This window comes from Schistocerca nitens, chromosome 4, assembly GCF_023898315.1.
Source record: "Schistocerca nitens isolate TAMUIC-IGC-003100 chromosome 4, iqSchNite1.1, whole genome shotgun sequence".
NCBI classification, from domain to species: Eukaryota; Metazoa; Arthropoda; class Insecta; order Orthoptera; family Acrididae; genus Schistocerca; species Schistocerca nitens.
In genome coordinates this window covers 917,456,775-917,472,597 of record NC_064617.1, presented here as the reverse complement: position 1 = coordinate 917,472,597, position 15,823 = coordinate 917,456,775, and the positions used below count along the sequence as shown (strand labels likewise).

Genomic DNA, 15,823 nt, shown 5'->3' with positions numbered 1-15,823 from the left:
GAGTCATAGGCTGGAATGTTCCGTGCTCCCTTAGACGCCGATCAATTGCTTCGAACATCTTCATGTCGGGACACCTTCGTTCTGGAAATCTGTCTCGATACAGACATATCGCACCACGGCTATTGCCCCATGCTAATCCATACATCAAATGGGCATCTGCCAACTCCGCATTTGTAAACATTGCACTGACTGCAAAACCACGTTCGTGATGAACACTAACCTGTTGATGCTACATACTGATGTGCTTGATGCTAGTACTGTAGAGCAATGAGTCGCATGTCAACACAAGCACCCAAGTGAACATTACCTTCCTTCAATTGGGCCAACTGGCAGTGAATCGAGGAAGTACAGTACATACTGACGAAACTAAAATGAGCTCTAACATGGAAATTAAGCGTTTCTGGACACATGTCCACATAACATCTTTTCTTTATTTGTGTGTGAGGAATGTTTCCTGAAAGTTTGGCCGTACCTTTTTGTAACACCCTGTATTTCTTTGGTCCAATACGACAGCGCGCACAAGGTCAGCAATATTTCACTTATCTTTATTCTTGGAGAAAAAGCATATTAAATGCAGTATTTCTTTGTTGCATTGCTCACAAGAAAGTCACACACTGTATCCAGTGTACAGCAACATGCCTTTATACGGTCTTGCATTTATATCAATGCACCTCTACATAACTAATATACATTCGAGAACAAATAATCTTCCATAAATGAGCAGTTTATCAATATACAATTTACTGTGTTGAAGATTCTGTTAACCTGGTAATAACCACTGTTACATAAGTCACACTGAAAATTTAGATAATGATTGGCTTGCGATAAATCAGTATCAGCCGCAGAATTTAAACACGAATCTGATGGTGATAAGTTTCTTATTGATTTATTTGCAATTTCAAAGTGAATTTGATTATAACACAGTTTTTGAGTGATTTCAATCAATTTTTGAGAATTACTTCTCCTTCCATTGCTACGCTATACAGCCACAGTTATATTTCGCAAGCCTAGCAGAGTGAACTTATGTACCACTGTCTCTTTCCCCCTTTCCTACAGTTCTGAATGGTGTGCGGGAAGGACAATTGTTCGTAAGCCTCCATGTGAGCTCACATCTTTTTAATTTCACCTTCATGGTCTTTTTGCAAGGTACACGTAGGAGGGCTATCTAAGAGGAAGCAATATATTGGTTGAGTCTCAGGAAGCATTACATTACTTAATTCTTCAAGAATTGTATGCTCTTGGAATTTTAAAAGTAAACAACAGCATGAAGGAGAATGCACCTCTTGTAGTATGTACCACTGAAGTTGAATGACCATCGCCAAGACGCATTCATGCTTACTAAATAAAAATATTACAAAATGTATTGCTCTTCTTTGCTCTATTACTTCTATTCGGTAATGGTCCAATACTGATGAGTAATACTTGAGTATCAATCAAAGAAGTGTTTTGCATGCTCCTCCTTCAGGGGTAGATAACTTCTCCTGAGGATTCTTCCAAAAAATCTCAGGCTGGCACCTGCCTCTCCCACGATTAGTTTTATGCAGTTGTTCCAATACAAATCATTTTTACACACTCCCAAATATTTAACAAATGTGATAACTTCCAGTGATTGTTTGGCAATCGTGTAACCATATAATAATGCATCTTTCCCCTATTTTAAATGCAATATGTTGCATTTGTTTATGTTATGGATCAACTGTCAAGACTGCACCAAGTATTGATACTCTTCACACTTCCTACATATCACTATAATTTTCTAGAGCTGCAATTTCTCTATGTACAACAGTATCATCTATGGTTAGCCTCATGGAGCCTCATATTTTATCTACTAGGTCATCTATGTATATCGCAAATGGTAGTGATCTTACACCGTGCCTTTTGTGTAAGCCTGAAGGTTTTTTTGTCTGAAAATTTCTCTCTGTTAAGAATGCTATGCTGTGTTCTGTTTGCTAGGAACTTTGATGTGATATTCCATAACCTCATGTTTTGTTCATTAGGCGATAATGCAGAACTGCACTGAAAAAAGTTTGGGAGTACAGAAATATGTCACCAATCTCAATGCCAATATTTACAGTTTTCTAGGTCTTTGGTTAAATAAATTCCGCAACAAAAGAAATTATTTAGAAGATGAAAATCTTTCCAGGAGTCCACTAACGGTCATTATCACAGAACACACGTTTCATGTCAGCAGAATGATAAGAAAGGGTGCCCACTACATCTGCAAACCCATAATGTGTACTTTCGATTGAATCACAAGTCATTTCACAATTCCCACACAAGGGCACTAAAACAAGATGTTATGCAATCCGTTGAACCTCCTGTAAGGGTATTGTTATCTATATCCTTTCGAAACAATCAATGTCAGTAGCTGATTTCCGGTGGCTGTGATATCTGATATTATTGAAGATTCTCAACATTAGTTGTGGCCTGAACTAAGTACTTAAGGTTTACAATTACAACAAATTAAATTGGAACTGTCACAGTGAAAATGTGGAGGAAAATGAACTATAGACTGTGTTTTATTAGCAGAACACTGAGAAGATATAACAAATTTACAAAAGAGACTGTCTACACTAGACCTGTTCGACCTCTTCTGGAGAATAACCAGATCAAGGGCATCTCAACTCCTGGTTGTAAATAAGTTTTATTAACTGCTGAACCTTCATAGCAAATACAAACAGCTTCTATTCTGGAGCAGAAGTTTGTGTCAAGTATGTCAGTATTGTTATGGCTGTGGTCAACAGATATCGGATTGCTGTAATTTTACTGTATTAAAAATTGTAATCTCTATATATACAAGCACAAAAAAGTACATGTACAGACAAACAAATGATTACAATTGATAAAAACTGACCAAGTTATCCACAGAGAAGAGTTTCACAAATGAAGCAAGTCAATAATGCATTGGTCCACCTCTGGCCTTTATGCAAGCAGTTATTTGGCTCAGCACTGATTGATAGAGTAGGTGGATGTCCTGAGATAATGTGCCAGATTCTGTCCAACTGGCCCATTAGATCGTCAAAATCCCAAGCTGGCTGAAGGATCCTGCCCAAAATGCTCCAAACATTCTCAATTGGGGAGAGATGCAGTGACCTTGCTGGCCAAAGTAGCATTTGGCAAGAACAACGACAAGCAGTAGAATCTCTTGCCGTGTACAGGTGGGCATTATCTTGCTGAAATGTAAGCTCAGAATGGCTTGTCACAGGGCATAAAATATCATCAATGTACTGTTGTGCAGTAAGGGTGTCACGGATGACAACCAAAGGCATCCTCCTACGAAATGAAATGGCAACCCAGACCATCGCTCCTTGCTGTAGGGCCTGTGGCAGGCAGCAGTCAGGTTAGTATCCCACAACTATCCGGAGCATCTCCAGATGCGTCTTCGCTGGCCATCGGGGCTCAACTCGAAGCGGGACTCATCACTTACGGCAATTCTGCTTCAGTCAATGAGATTATGGGCCAAAGGCTTGCCTAGAGATGCTCCAGACAATGGTGGGATATCAACCTGACTTTTGTCTGCCATAGAGTCTGATGACCAGAAGTGATGGTCTGGGGTACCATTTCTTTTCACAGCAGGATCCCTTTGGTTGTCTCCACAGCACTCCTACGGCAAAGTGGTATGTCAATGATATTCTATGCCCTGTTTTGTTGGCCTTCATAACAAGCCATCCCGGGCTTTCATTTCAGCAAGATAATGCCCACCTGCATATTGTGAGAACTTCTACTGCTTGTCCTCATGCCTCTTCCCAATAGAGAACATTTGAAGCATTATGGGCAAGGCCCTCCAACCACTTCGGGATTTTGATGATCTAACCCACCAATTGGACAGAATTGGCACGATATCCTTGAGGAGTGCATCCAACAACTCTATCAATCAATGCTAAGCAAAATAACTGCTTGCATAAGAGTATTGGCCTGTCTTATCAACTTGCAAAGTATTGCACGGGGGGCGGTTGACATGTAGGCTGCACTGCAAAACAAGCATGTTCTATGAGTAGTACGGACTGCTTTAACGACCTGTTTTGTAGGAGCTACAAGTGTAAATTGGCATGGCTGAGCAGTGAGCAGAGCAGGAGACAGTGAGAGAGGGTGGGGGATGAGTTGGACAGAGAAAGGGAGAGGAGACGGGAAGAGGAAAAACAGAGGAGGAGATGGACCAAGAGCATAAAGGAGGAGATGGACTGAGAGAGGGATGTGGGTGTGACCGACAGAGAGGGATGGGGGGTGGAGGTGACGGACAGAGAAGGGTGAGGAGAAGACAGACTGAGAAAGGGGATGGAGGAGTTACACAGAGAGAGGAGGGGAGAATGAGATGGCCAGAGAGAGGTGGAGGATGGGCACATATGTGGATAAGTACATCTGAGCAGAGAGAGGGGTGTGCGAGGTGGTGGACAGTGAGAGATAGGAGAAAATGAAGCAGACAGAGAGAATGTGAAGGAGGAGGAGATGGACAGTGGTAGGAGGACACAGAAGGGAAAGGACAGAAAGGGGGCAAGGAAGGAATGGCCAGAGCATGGAGGAAGATATGTACAGAGAGAGATGGAGAAGAAGGTGTACAGAGAGAGGAAATGTACAGATAGGGGGAAAGATGAGTCAGTCAGAGAGAAAGAGGGGGGGGGGGGGAGGAGGAGATGGACAGAGAGAGGAGAGGATGCAGATGGCACATGGAAGGCACAGTAGTGTGGATGAGGAAAAGTAACGGGGGAGGAGATGGGCACGCCGAGGTGGGAAGGTGAGATGCACAAGGAGGCAGGGGGAGGAAAGGGTGCACAGAGAGGCAGGGGGAGCACATGGCGCAGAGACACAGGGGGATGGGAGGAGGTACGCACAGGCGAGTGAAGCCACGGGGAAAAGTCTAGTATAAAACATGTTAGGTACACTCTTTACCCATGTACAAGGTATCAACCTGCACCTAGACTATACTGAAAACTTATCATTTAAAACCCTCTTCTAATATGATGGTTGTGCACTTGCATAGCAGAAACTCTGATACTGGTGCCAAGTCTTCTTAAAATGGAATGAAAGTCATTACATGAAATATTATGATGATAATGAATCTTTTTTCAAACATAGGAATTATACAGCCAACAGGTTGTAAATAATTGTTTGGTACAACTGACCTAGGTTTTGACAACTACTAAGGGTGTCTTGATCACAATAAAATTTTGAGAAACCATAAAATTATATTGGGAGAAAGCAATGGTCAGAATTTAGAGCAGCTATGCTCAAGTACAAAATAAAATAAAACACACTCCCACCTTGTCACGTGTGCCTAGCTAGGCACACATGACAAGGCTGGAATGTATTTTATTTCATTTTTGACTTGAGCACAGCTGCTCTAAGTTCTGACCACTGCTTTCTAACAAAGTAATTTTACGGTTTCTCAAAATTTCATTCTGATGATGATGCCCTGGTAGGTGTCAAAATCCAGGTCAATTGTACCAAACAGTTACTTGTGACCAGTTGGCTGTATAATTCCTATGTTTGAAAATTGTTTAAGGTTGCTGAGAAACAACCATGTTTAAAACTGTATGATACTGAATGATAATTATGTCTCTGAAAAACTCTACAGCATCAGAGTGGAGCTGCTTAGACTAACCTGAATGGGATACAAGTGGGAACTCACAAAGACAGACTGTTGATTCTATGGTTTGGTGGGCATGCACTGTTCCTGTTTTTCAAAAAAAGAATGCATGTAGGCTATTGTTATACTGTTTTTCAATTGTCTTCAACTCTGGTGACATGCCAGCATGTCAATCATGTGCCACACCTGAGCAAAGGAGGGCAATCTACTTTTATCCGACACTTATGATAGATAACCTGTGATGACTTTAGCATTTGTTGGCACAAGAACAAATTCTAAAATCTTTGTAATTTCGTTGAAACCACAGTTTCATACACTGGATGTTAAGAAGTGTGATGGACACAAGTTATGACTACCAACTTCCCTGTATTTGTGAAACTAAAAAATGGCATTGTTACATAAATCATGTTTTTTCATTCCACCAAAAATCCAAAACTGGCTGCATAGACGCTAGATGTCATCAAGGACAAGGTACATTCTTCATTTCAGGTCAGGATACCAATTTATTTTAGTATGTGATTGGTATAAAAGATGGACATTTTTAATATTGGGCCTACATGAGATAGGTATTGTATGCAGACTTTTCGTAACTTAAATGGAGTAATAATGAATAACACTAGTGGTGTCAACACACATGTCCTGCGATTCAATTCTGTACCGTAAATATACACCGTGCTGAGTGATAGCATAAGGGAAAATGACATAAGAGCACAGCTTCATATACTGTATTGCCACAAATACAAGCTGCATCCTTAATTTTGACTGTGGAAAAAGAAAAATTCAGTAGAGAAGAATTTATACCATATTCTCCATTTACAAAATCGGTTCACAATATGCTTGTCTTAACCAGATATTTTATTTTTTAAAGTAGATAAATTACACATACATAATGTGAAGGAAATCGAACAATTTAAAATCAGAGATGGTAAAACCACCTACATTATCTGAGTGAAAGTCTAAATCCGCAATAGCTGTTTATTGTGTTTTCACTGTATGACGACTGATTTCATACCCTGGAGGTATATCTTCAGGTCATATCTGCATATAGAATGAAACTACATAAGTAAAAGTGCTAATAGTCAACACAGCCTACCAAACAGTGTATTCAGTAAATTGATGTACCCACAAAACCAACACTTCATGTCACCATGACTTCCAAGGTGCAAGTGTAAAAATGTCACATCTCGATAAAACCTTGGATGAAATGGCAGATGGGCATCTGATCCAAACAACGCATGATCAGCAACACATCTGCAAAACAATGTCAAAATACAAGCCCGGACAGCATGTGACAATCCACATATGGTAGGAGGAAACCACCATCAAAATCTGCAGGGGAATCAAAGAGTAACAAGACACACAAAACTTTGAGAGTTGTCAACATACTAAAATATATTGGCAGGCATTGAATAGAGCTCCACGTTACGGTCCTGGCCACACACTAAACACTTTGAAGCCCCTCCTGTGGGTTGAAGATGGATCATCTAGCAGCAGAAATCAAATTAAGAGGACATGAAGACTGGAGCCTGCAAATCACAGTAACAAAATAGATCTCAGAGTTAAATAACAGTCCAGTACAAGAGACTTAAGAGAACTAAGAAACACTTAAAATTACTTACAGCTAAGGAAACTGAACTCTGTGGTTACATCCACAACAAGATAACAGAATCCAACTGAAGTCCTAGTCCATGATGGCAAAGTATATTAAACCAATAAAATATAAGAATAATAATAATATAAAAAGCAAAATATCTGAAATGATGCTGAGTAATGCTAGACCAAGTTAACACAAAAATCGACACACATAATTTTTTAAACAGTCCAAATTAACAGGGAGAATATACAGACTATATGATGGATCTTAGTGAAGGCAGACCACAGCTGACTAAGACAAAGTCCTGGACCAAAATCCTCCTAAAATATGTCTCTCAAAACCGACCAAAAAACCCAGTGGGTGGGGTGGGGAGGAGGATGGCAGGTGGTTGGGAATAGCGAAAGGATATACGGGAACTGGATCTAGGCGACAGGAACAATTATTTACCCAGGATGAATGGAAACACACGTGGACTCTCCATCAGTAGTGAGGCCACTATAAGTAATCGACATTGAATAACAGACTTTGATGTTTTAGATCCACCTGACTGTTCAATATCTGTAAAGGGGTCTCCTTGACACCCCTAAAAATGTGTATCTTTTTAAAAATATTTCACACCGTCCCTTTATTCTCAAGGCATAAAACATCAAGGTTGTTTTCTACACTCTTCACTGACTGTCCCGTTTCCCTCAGATGTAATTACAAGGCAGACCTTGCGTTAGTCACGTTGAAGTGTTTCTTAAATGGTGTACTAAAACCTTTACCTGTCTGACCTATATACGAAGGTTGGAACTTAAACAGTGGCAACTATTTATTTACAGCTCGTACAAAATAGATATGTGTTTCAAAGTTTTACTGACCTTCAGAATAGTCATCAGCACGGTGAATAACCCGTTGTCAGCGATGTGGAAGTCTTAGGATACTCTTAGCAGTGCCAGTTGTGTTGATAGTTCGAGCGGTGCCATCTATCGCCCCACGAATTTGTAGCAGTTTTGAAGCGAATGCCCTGAAGTGTTTCTTTCAGTTTAGAAATTGAGTTGAACTCACGAGGGCTTAAGTCAGGAAAGTGCAGTAGCCGGTATAGCACTTAGCAGCCCCATCAGTCAAACAAATCAGTAACAACTTGCCCTGTACGTGCTTGAGTGTTGTCCTGCAAAATGATGGTCAGGTCCTGCAGAATGTGTCATCACTTCTCTCTTTAAGCTGGTCGGAGGTTGTGTTCCAAAAATGAACAGCATCGAGAAAGAAGTGATGACACTTTCTGCAGGATCTGACCATCATTTTGCAGGACAATGCTCAAGCACATACAGCTTGCTGTTACTGATTTATTTGACTGATGGAGCAGTAGCTGGTATAGCACGTAGCAGCCCCATCAGTCAAACAAATCAGTAACAGCTTGCACTGTATGTGCTTGAGTATTGTCCTGCAAAATGATGGTCAGGTCCTGCAGAATGTGTCATCACTTCTCTCTTTAAGCTGGTCGGAGGTTTTGTTCCAAAAATGAACAGCATCGAAAAAGAAGTGATGACACTTTCTGCAGGACCTGACCATCACTTTGCAGGACAATGCTCAAGCACATACAGCTTGCTGTTGCTGATTTATTTGACTGATGGAGCTGCTAAGTGCTATACCAGCTACTGCACTCCCCTGACTTAAGCCCTCGTGAGTTCAACTCGATTTCTAAACTGAAGGAAACACTTCATGGCATTTAATTCAGAACTGCTACAAATTCGTGGGGCAATAGACCGCGTCGCTCGAACTGTCAACACAATTGGCACTGCTAAGGGTATCCTACGGTTTCCACATCACTGGTAACAGGTTATACACAATGCTGATGACTACTCTGAAGGTCAGTAGAACTTTGAAACACATATCTATTTTTTATGAGCTGTAAATAAATAGTTGCCACTATTAAAGTTCCAACCCTCATATGTGCTCTGACAATCATTACACTTTATGGTTTTGGTGTTTATTATTGTATCTTAACTACTTACAGTCTCCTCACTACTGACAGGGTCCATATGTATTTCCGTTCATCTTGGATAAATAATTGTTCCTGTTGCCTAGATACAGTTCTCCTTTATTCCTTCTCTATTTTCAACCACCTGCCATTCCCCTCCTCACTCCCACCCTGCCCACTGGGGTTTTTGGTTGGTTTTGAGAGATTAGTTTTACGAGGGTTTTGGTCCATGAATTTTCTTTGTCAGTTCTTGTCTGCTTTCACTAAGATCCATCATATAGTCTGTATATTCTCCATGTTCATTTGGACTGTTTAAAAAATGAGAGGTGTTGATTTTTACATTAACTTGGTTTAGCATTACTTAGCACCATTTTAGATATTTGGTTTTTTATATTTTTATACTTCTTATATTTTCACATATCTTTTATATTTTTATTGGTTTAATATACTTTGCCATCATGGACCAGGACTTCGGGTTGGATTCTGTTATCTTGTTGAAGATGTAACCACATGGTTCAGTTTCCTTAGCTGTAATTAATTTAATTAATTATAATGGAATCTTAGTGCTCATACGTGTAATTGCTGATATTCTCTGTCTTTTGTATTGGACTGTTATTTAACTCTGAGATCCATTCTGTTACTATGATTTCCATGGTCCAGTCTTCGTATCCTTTTAATTTGGTTTCTACCACTAGATCCATCTCCAACCCACGATGGGGTGGCGCGTTCATGGCTTCACAGTATTTAGTGTGTCGTTAGGGCTATAACGTGGAGTTATATTTGATGTCTGCCAATATATTTTAGTATGTTGACAACTCCCAAGGATTGTGTGTCTTGTAACTCTTTGTTTCCCCTGGGGATTTTGATGGTGGTTTTTCGTATCATACGTGGATTGTCAAGTGCTGTCCAGGCCAGTGTTTTCACATTGTTTTGCAGATGTATTACTAATCATCATGGTTTGGATCAGATGCCCATCTGCTGTTTCATCCAAGGTTTTATCGAGATGTGATGTTTTTATGCACACTTACACCTTGGAAGTCACAGTGACATGATGCATTGGTTTTGTGAGTACATCACTTTACTGACTACACTGTTTGGTAGGCTATGTTGACTATTAGCACTTTTACTTACGTAGTTTCATTCTATATGAAAATATGACCTGACAATATACCTCCAGGGTGTGAAATCGGTCGTCATACAGAGAAAACACAATAAACAGCTATTGCGGATTTAGACTTTCACTCAGTTTAATGTAGACTATTTTACCATCTCTGATTTTAAATTGTTTCATTGACTTTCACATTATGTACAAGTTTTTCAGCTGTGGTTGCCCGACCTATAAGATTATTGGTAGATTACACAGAAATACCGGCCTTGAGTCACAGTTTTCACCGTTGTCACTTCTAAAATTCACTACGTTTATTTGTTTCATCACTCTATGCATTTTCTTCTGCAGAGTAAATTATCTTGATTTGCATCAAGGGTACTGGACACAAAGCACTTAGGAGAGAATCTGGTGACATTGTGTGCCACAAAGAGAGAATCCAATATCACATACGGCTGACTGATGTTATTTTAATCCTGCCACATTTTGTGAGTGCATAATTGCCTTCTAAAGGGCAACTGGAGTAGTATTTTTTGGAGATGGAATTTAAATGGCTTGTTTAAGATGACATCAAGCACCTACAGTGTTGAAATCACCTCCAGGTATAATGAATAGCTTTGTCTTCAGTGTAATAACATACATCTGAGACTATTCGTCACTCACTGAAGTGAAAGAATATGTAATGGTACACCCTGAACCACAATTAAATTCTGTGAGAGGGAATTTACTTTTATTAAGTAAGTACCTCACAAGTTTGTAATGTATTCAAAGTACGGTGCGCCTTTATCCTTGGACAAACACCAGTATGAAATTAAAGTACAAAAAATAAAAATACAGATTAATATTTTTAATTATACTTTATATGCGCTTCCCTTCCCTTTTTGCTGTTCAAAATGATCCCACATATAAAAATTCAACCACAAACCACATAAGAGAGTGTACAACATCTAGGTGCCATTATGTAGAAGTTTATCTTTTGCATTTTAAGAATGCACCAAATGAAATGAAGTGATGTCTACATTTCAGTGAAATGAATGAGCGAACTCACCTTTTATGTTGGCGTTTATACATCAATAAACTGAATATACTAAAAAAAATTCACAATGTTTATGGAAAATTACATGTTTTCAGACACAGGAAAAAGTGTAAGAGGAAATGTCTTCACTCACAATACATACATATGAAGAGGTAAGCACATTACTTATTGTAAAGGCCATTTTTACCCCATTTTAAGGAAAAACAAAATTAAAAAAAAGTAAACATAGCATGTGCCAAATTTTACAACTATAACATGGAAATATGCATTCATAGTATTAACATACAAAACATTTTCCTACTTACTTCAGTCCAAAGATTCCTTCCATCTGAACACTGAAGCAGGAGTTAAGTGTTGTTGCAATAACATCAGCTCCTCTTAATATATTAATCTGTGCCATGCGCTCATCTGCTAACTGCTTGGATCGATTTGAGCTTGAACTTGTCTGAAATAAATGTGGTATGAAACTGTTGGCAAATTTTGGACTGCCATTCATGTTAGGGTGTACTTATTAAATATTCAGGAAGGTTTTCATTAAAACAAGAATGATGAAAAAAATTTATGAGCAGTAGTCAAATGAAAATGAGATAGATGGAAAAAAAGTAAAGTAATCGCTATAATTGCCAATACATTTAGACAAGACAGTCAATGCCTTCTTGGAAAAATGTTTGTGATCCCACAGGTTGCCATGGATGCTTTGACTATGCAACAGAAGTTTCGGTGTGAAGCCCTTACATATCCTCCACACAGTCCTGATCTTTCCTCATGTGATTTCCATAATTTTGTAGCCCTGAAGAAAGACAATGGTGATTTGCTTTGGACAAAGAGGTGAACGTCTGGGTACAATCACCATTCCACAGGCAACCACAAACATTTTTCTGTGGAGGCATTGACCATCTTGTCTCATAGTGGGATAAATGTATTAACTGCTATGGTGGTTATTTATCAAATAATAAACAGTTTATTTACTTTTTTTCCATCTGTTTTATTTTCATCTGACTGCCCTATTACAACAGGCATAAGAGCTTGTGGAATTTAAGTTAACATAGTGCCAAAAGAGGAGGTATACAAGCCTCGTTAGTTCACATTATGTCAAATTTTGGTACAATCAGATGTTCTCTTCACACCTCATACAATATAAAGCTTCTGTAAAATCAAAAAAGTTAGAGAGTACTTACAGTATAACATTTCATCAAGGACTCCCAATGTCAGTGTCGGATAGACCATCAGTGACACAGCACCTTGTGTTCCTGCCGCTAATAAGGCGAGTACACCATTCGTTTGTTATATATTTTTACGAGCTTGCAACAGGAGCGCCTTATTTAGATACCTGTGTAGTTACTACTTTATTTTTTGTAATTTCTTGCATGTTCAAGTGCTTACTAGGCACAACCTTTTATTTTAATAACAGTGTAGCATACAGTACTGCCGTTGTTTTTAACCCTTGTATCAACCGCCATATCATACAGACTTTTGTTCGTTTTGATTAGTGTAGCTCAGTATCAGTTAGACCATCAGTGAGAGAGTACTTCAAATTCCTGCTGGTAATAAGGTGAGTATATCACTCGTTTGTGACATATTTTTACTAGCTTCAAATAGGAGTGACTGCAGTAATGGATGGGAACTGTGATTGCTGTCTACAGATGTGAGCTGAGTTGTTGACACTTTGCTCAGAACTCCAGGCTGTGTTGGCTTCTGTCACACAGCTTGAGGCTGCTGCCAAGAGGCATAACTGCGGGGGGTCGTACATGGGGATGCAAGGGATGTCAACCATGTCCAACGTGTCCCCCGATCGGTCCACTGCTGTAGCCACCCCGGGTACTGCCTGCAATGAGGTTGATCTCTCACTTGTGGTCAAGTGGGAGATTATTCCGAAGTCTGGTAGGCAGCGAAAGAATTTCCGAGGGGCCGATCGTAGGGCCTCCCTGGTTCATTTGACGAACAGATTTCGGGCGTTATCTATGGCTGACAAAGTCTCTAAGCCGGGTGCAGTCATCCAAAATGTTCCAGAGGAAGTTTCTCAGCCCGCAAGGTCTGGGCATTCACAGATGGTGGGTTTGCTGGTGGTTGGGAGATCCAATGTTAGGTGTGTAATGGGGCCCCTTAGGAACGTGGCTGCCAAGGAGGGGAAGAAAGCCAGTGTGCACTAGGGGTGCATACCGGGGGGAGTCATCTCGGATGTGGAAAGGGTGCTTTTAGATGCCAAGAAGAGTACAGGGTGCAGCCAACTGCAGGTGGTGGCTCATGTCAGTATCAATGATGTGTGTCATTTTGGATCAGGAGAGATTCTCTCTGGTTTCAAGAGCTAGCATAAATGGTAAAGACTGCCAGTCTTGCTTGCAAGATTAAGGCAGAGCTCATCATCTGCAGCATCCATACCAAAAAATCCCACCTATAGAGCCTATCCACACAAGGATTCTGTTTCTGCAGAGACAGCAGCTCCCATTGCCCAGTATGGTGAAGATCTCACAAAGGCCTTCACAGACAGGCACTATCTGCCTGACCTAGTCCACAGACAGATTTCCTGTGCCATACCTCCACACATCCCAATTGTCCTACCACCCTCAAGATCCAGCTACTAAGCAGCCTACCCCTCGTCACTCAAAACCACCCCCGACTGGAACATCTGAATCACATCCTTTGTCAGAGCTTAGGTTATCTGTCATCATGCCCTGATATATAGAACAACCTATCCAAGGTCCTTCCCACCCCTCTTGAAATGGGGTTCTGTCATCACTCAACCTCCACATCATCCTGGTCCATCCCTATGCCACTCCCAGTCCCAACCCCTTGTCAAAGGTTCATATCCTTGTGGAAGACCCAGGTGCAAGACCTGCCCAATCCACCCACCCAGGACCTCCTATTCTAGTCTTGTCACAGGCTTATCCTACCACATCAGAGGCTGGGCCCCCCGTGAAAGCATCATGTACCACATCTGCTGCAATCATCATTCAGTTTCTTATATTGGTATGACTACCAGCCTGTTATCCTGCAGGATGAATGGCCACCACCAACAGGCCTGATTTCAATGGGTGCTTCATAACTTGGGAGATCTCTATCTTCCCCTACACCATCAGCTTTTGTAAATTGTGAAGGTGGGACACATTCTTCGGAAATCGTTGTGGCCTCAATCTATGGTAACATACCATCCCAACATCCTCCACCCAACAGTTCCACCCCCCCCCCCCCCATCCTCTATATTATCACATCCTCCCAGGTCACATCTCCTCACCCTCTTTGTGCACTAACCTTTGCCAATGTATCCACTGTTCTTTTCCCATCTTTGCTCCTCTCCTTTCTGCTCTCTTTTTTCACATCCGTCTGCCACAGTCTCCCGATCCTGCACCAGGTAGCCTTTTCTGCCATCTATAGTCCCTACACACTTTGCCAGGCAGCACTGTTTCCTATTCACCCACTCGTACTCTGCTATCCCTCCCCCTTCCCTTATCCCCTCCACTATGGATTGTTGTTCCCCTTCAATGGGTTTCAGCTTCAGTCTGTCCTTAGCAGCCAGAGGCAGCATTCATGTGTGTGGGATGTGCTTGTTTGTGTGACTGTGTAGGTGTTTTTTGTTTCTGTTGAGGGCTTTGGCTGTGAGTTTACTGTACAACAGCCTTTTCATCGTGCTGTTCGCTTTTCAAGGTTTCATCTTTATGGAGAATAACACTCTATCCTTTCCATAATTGTTAATATTCCAACCTGGAGTTTTCATTGTTTCATTATAGTTTCAGTTAGACAGTTGTCAATACTAAGCTGCTGTGCACTGTCGCCAGCTGTGCTCAAAAACGGCAAAATGCAAGAGCATACTGTTACTGCTTGAAGTTAAGATAAACATTATTGATTCATTAACAAAAGGAGAAACTGTCATGACGTTAGCTGATAAGTGTGGTGTAGATATTTCTACAATAAGCAATGTTAAGAAGAATACCGATTCACTTTTGAAGTACACCTGCAACTTGATAATGAAGATGGGAGTAATTATCGACATGTGGTAAAGAATTCAAAAAATGAACTTTTACAAAAATGATCAACCGGGCAAGTGATATCTAGTCCTTTGCTCCGTGGAAAGGTACTACAGTTAAATGAAGGAAATAGGTGGCGATGAATCCTTTGTGGCGAGTAATGTATGGTTGTACAGTTTTAAATTTTGTCATGGAATTTGCAAATCAGAAATACAAGTAAAATAAACATCAGCAGATGTAGAGACAGCAAATTCATTTAAAGAATGTTTTGAAAAAAGAATTTGAGAAAAAATGACTGTGGTTTGCTTTTTGTTTACAACAGTGATGAAACCGGATTAAATTGTAAATCATTACCGTAAACAGCCTTAGGTTCTCAGCTAGAGAGTTCAGCTCCAGAATAGAAAACTAGTAAAGAGCAAGTAACATTGGTTTGTGCAAATGCTACAGGGACCTTAAAATGAGTTTGCTCATCACTGGAAAATCTAAAACCCCCAGATGCTTCAAAAATATACGGGTTCCCTTAATTTGCAAAAATCAAAAAAGCACACGAATAAACACCAAAATATTCACTAACTGATATGA

At 40.4% G+C, this 15,823-nt stretch overlaps 1 protein-coding gene across 1 annotated transcript in view; it reads right to left on the bottom strand.

The window, feature by feature from the left end:
* Positions 1–15,823, bottom strand: part of LOC126253521 (uncharacterized) — a 234,646-nt gene that overhangs the window by 34,672 nt on the left and 184,151 nt on the right. The window contains exon 16 of the mRNA XM_049954898.1: positions 11,585–11,724. Within this exon, the coding sequence (XP_049810855.1) occupies positions 11,585–11,724 (140 nt within the window). The remainder of the gene's footprint in view (positions 1–11,584; positions 11,725–15,823) is intronic.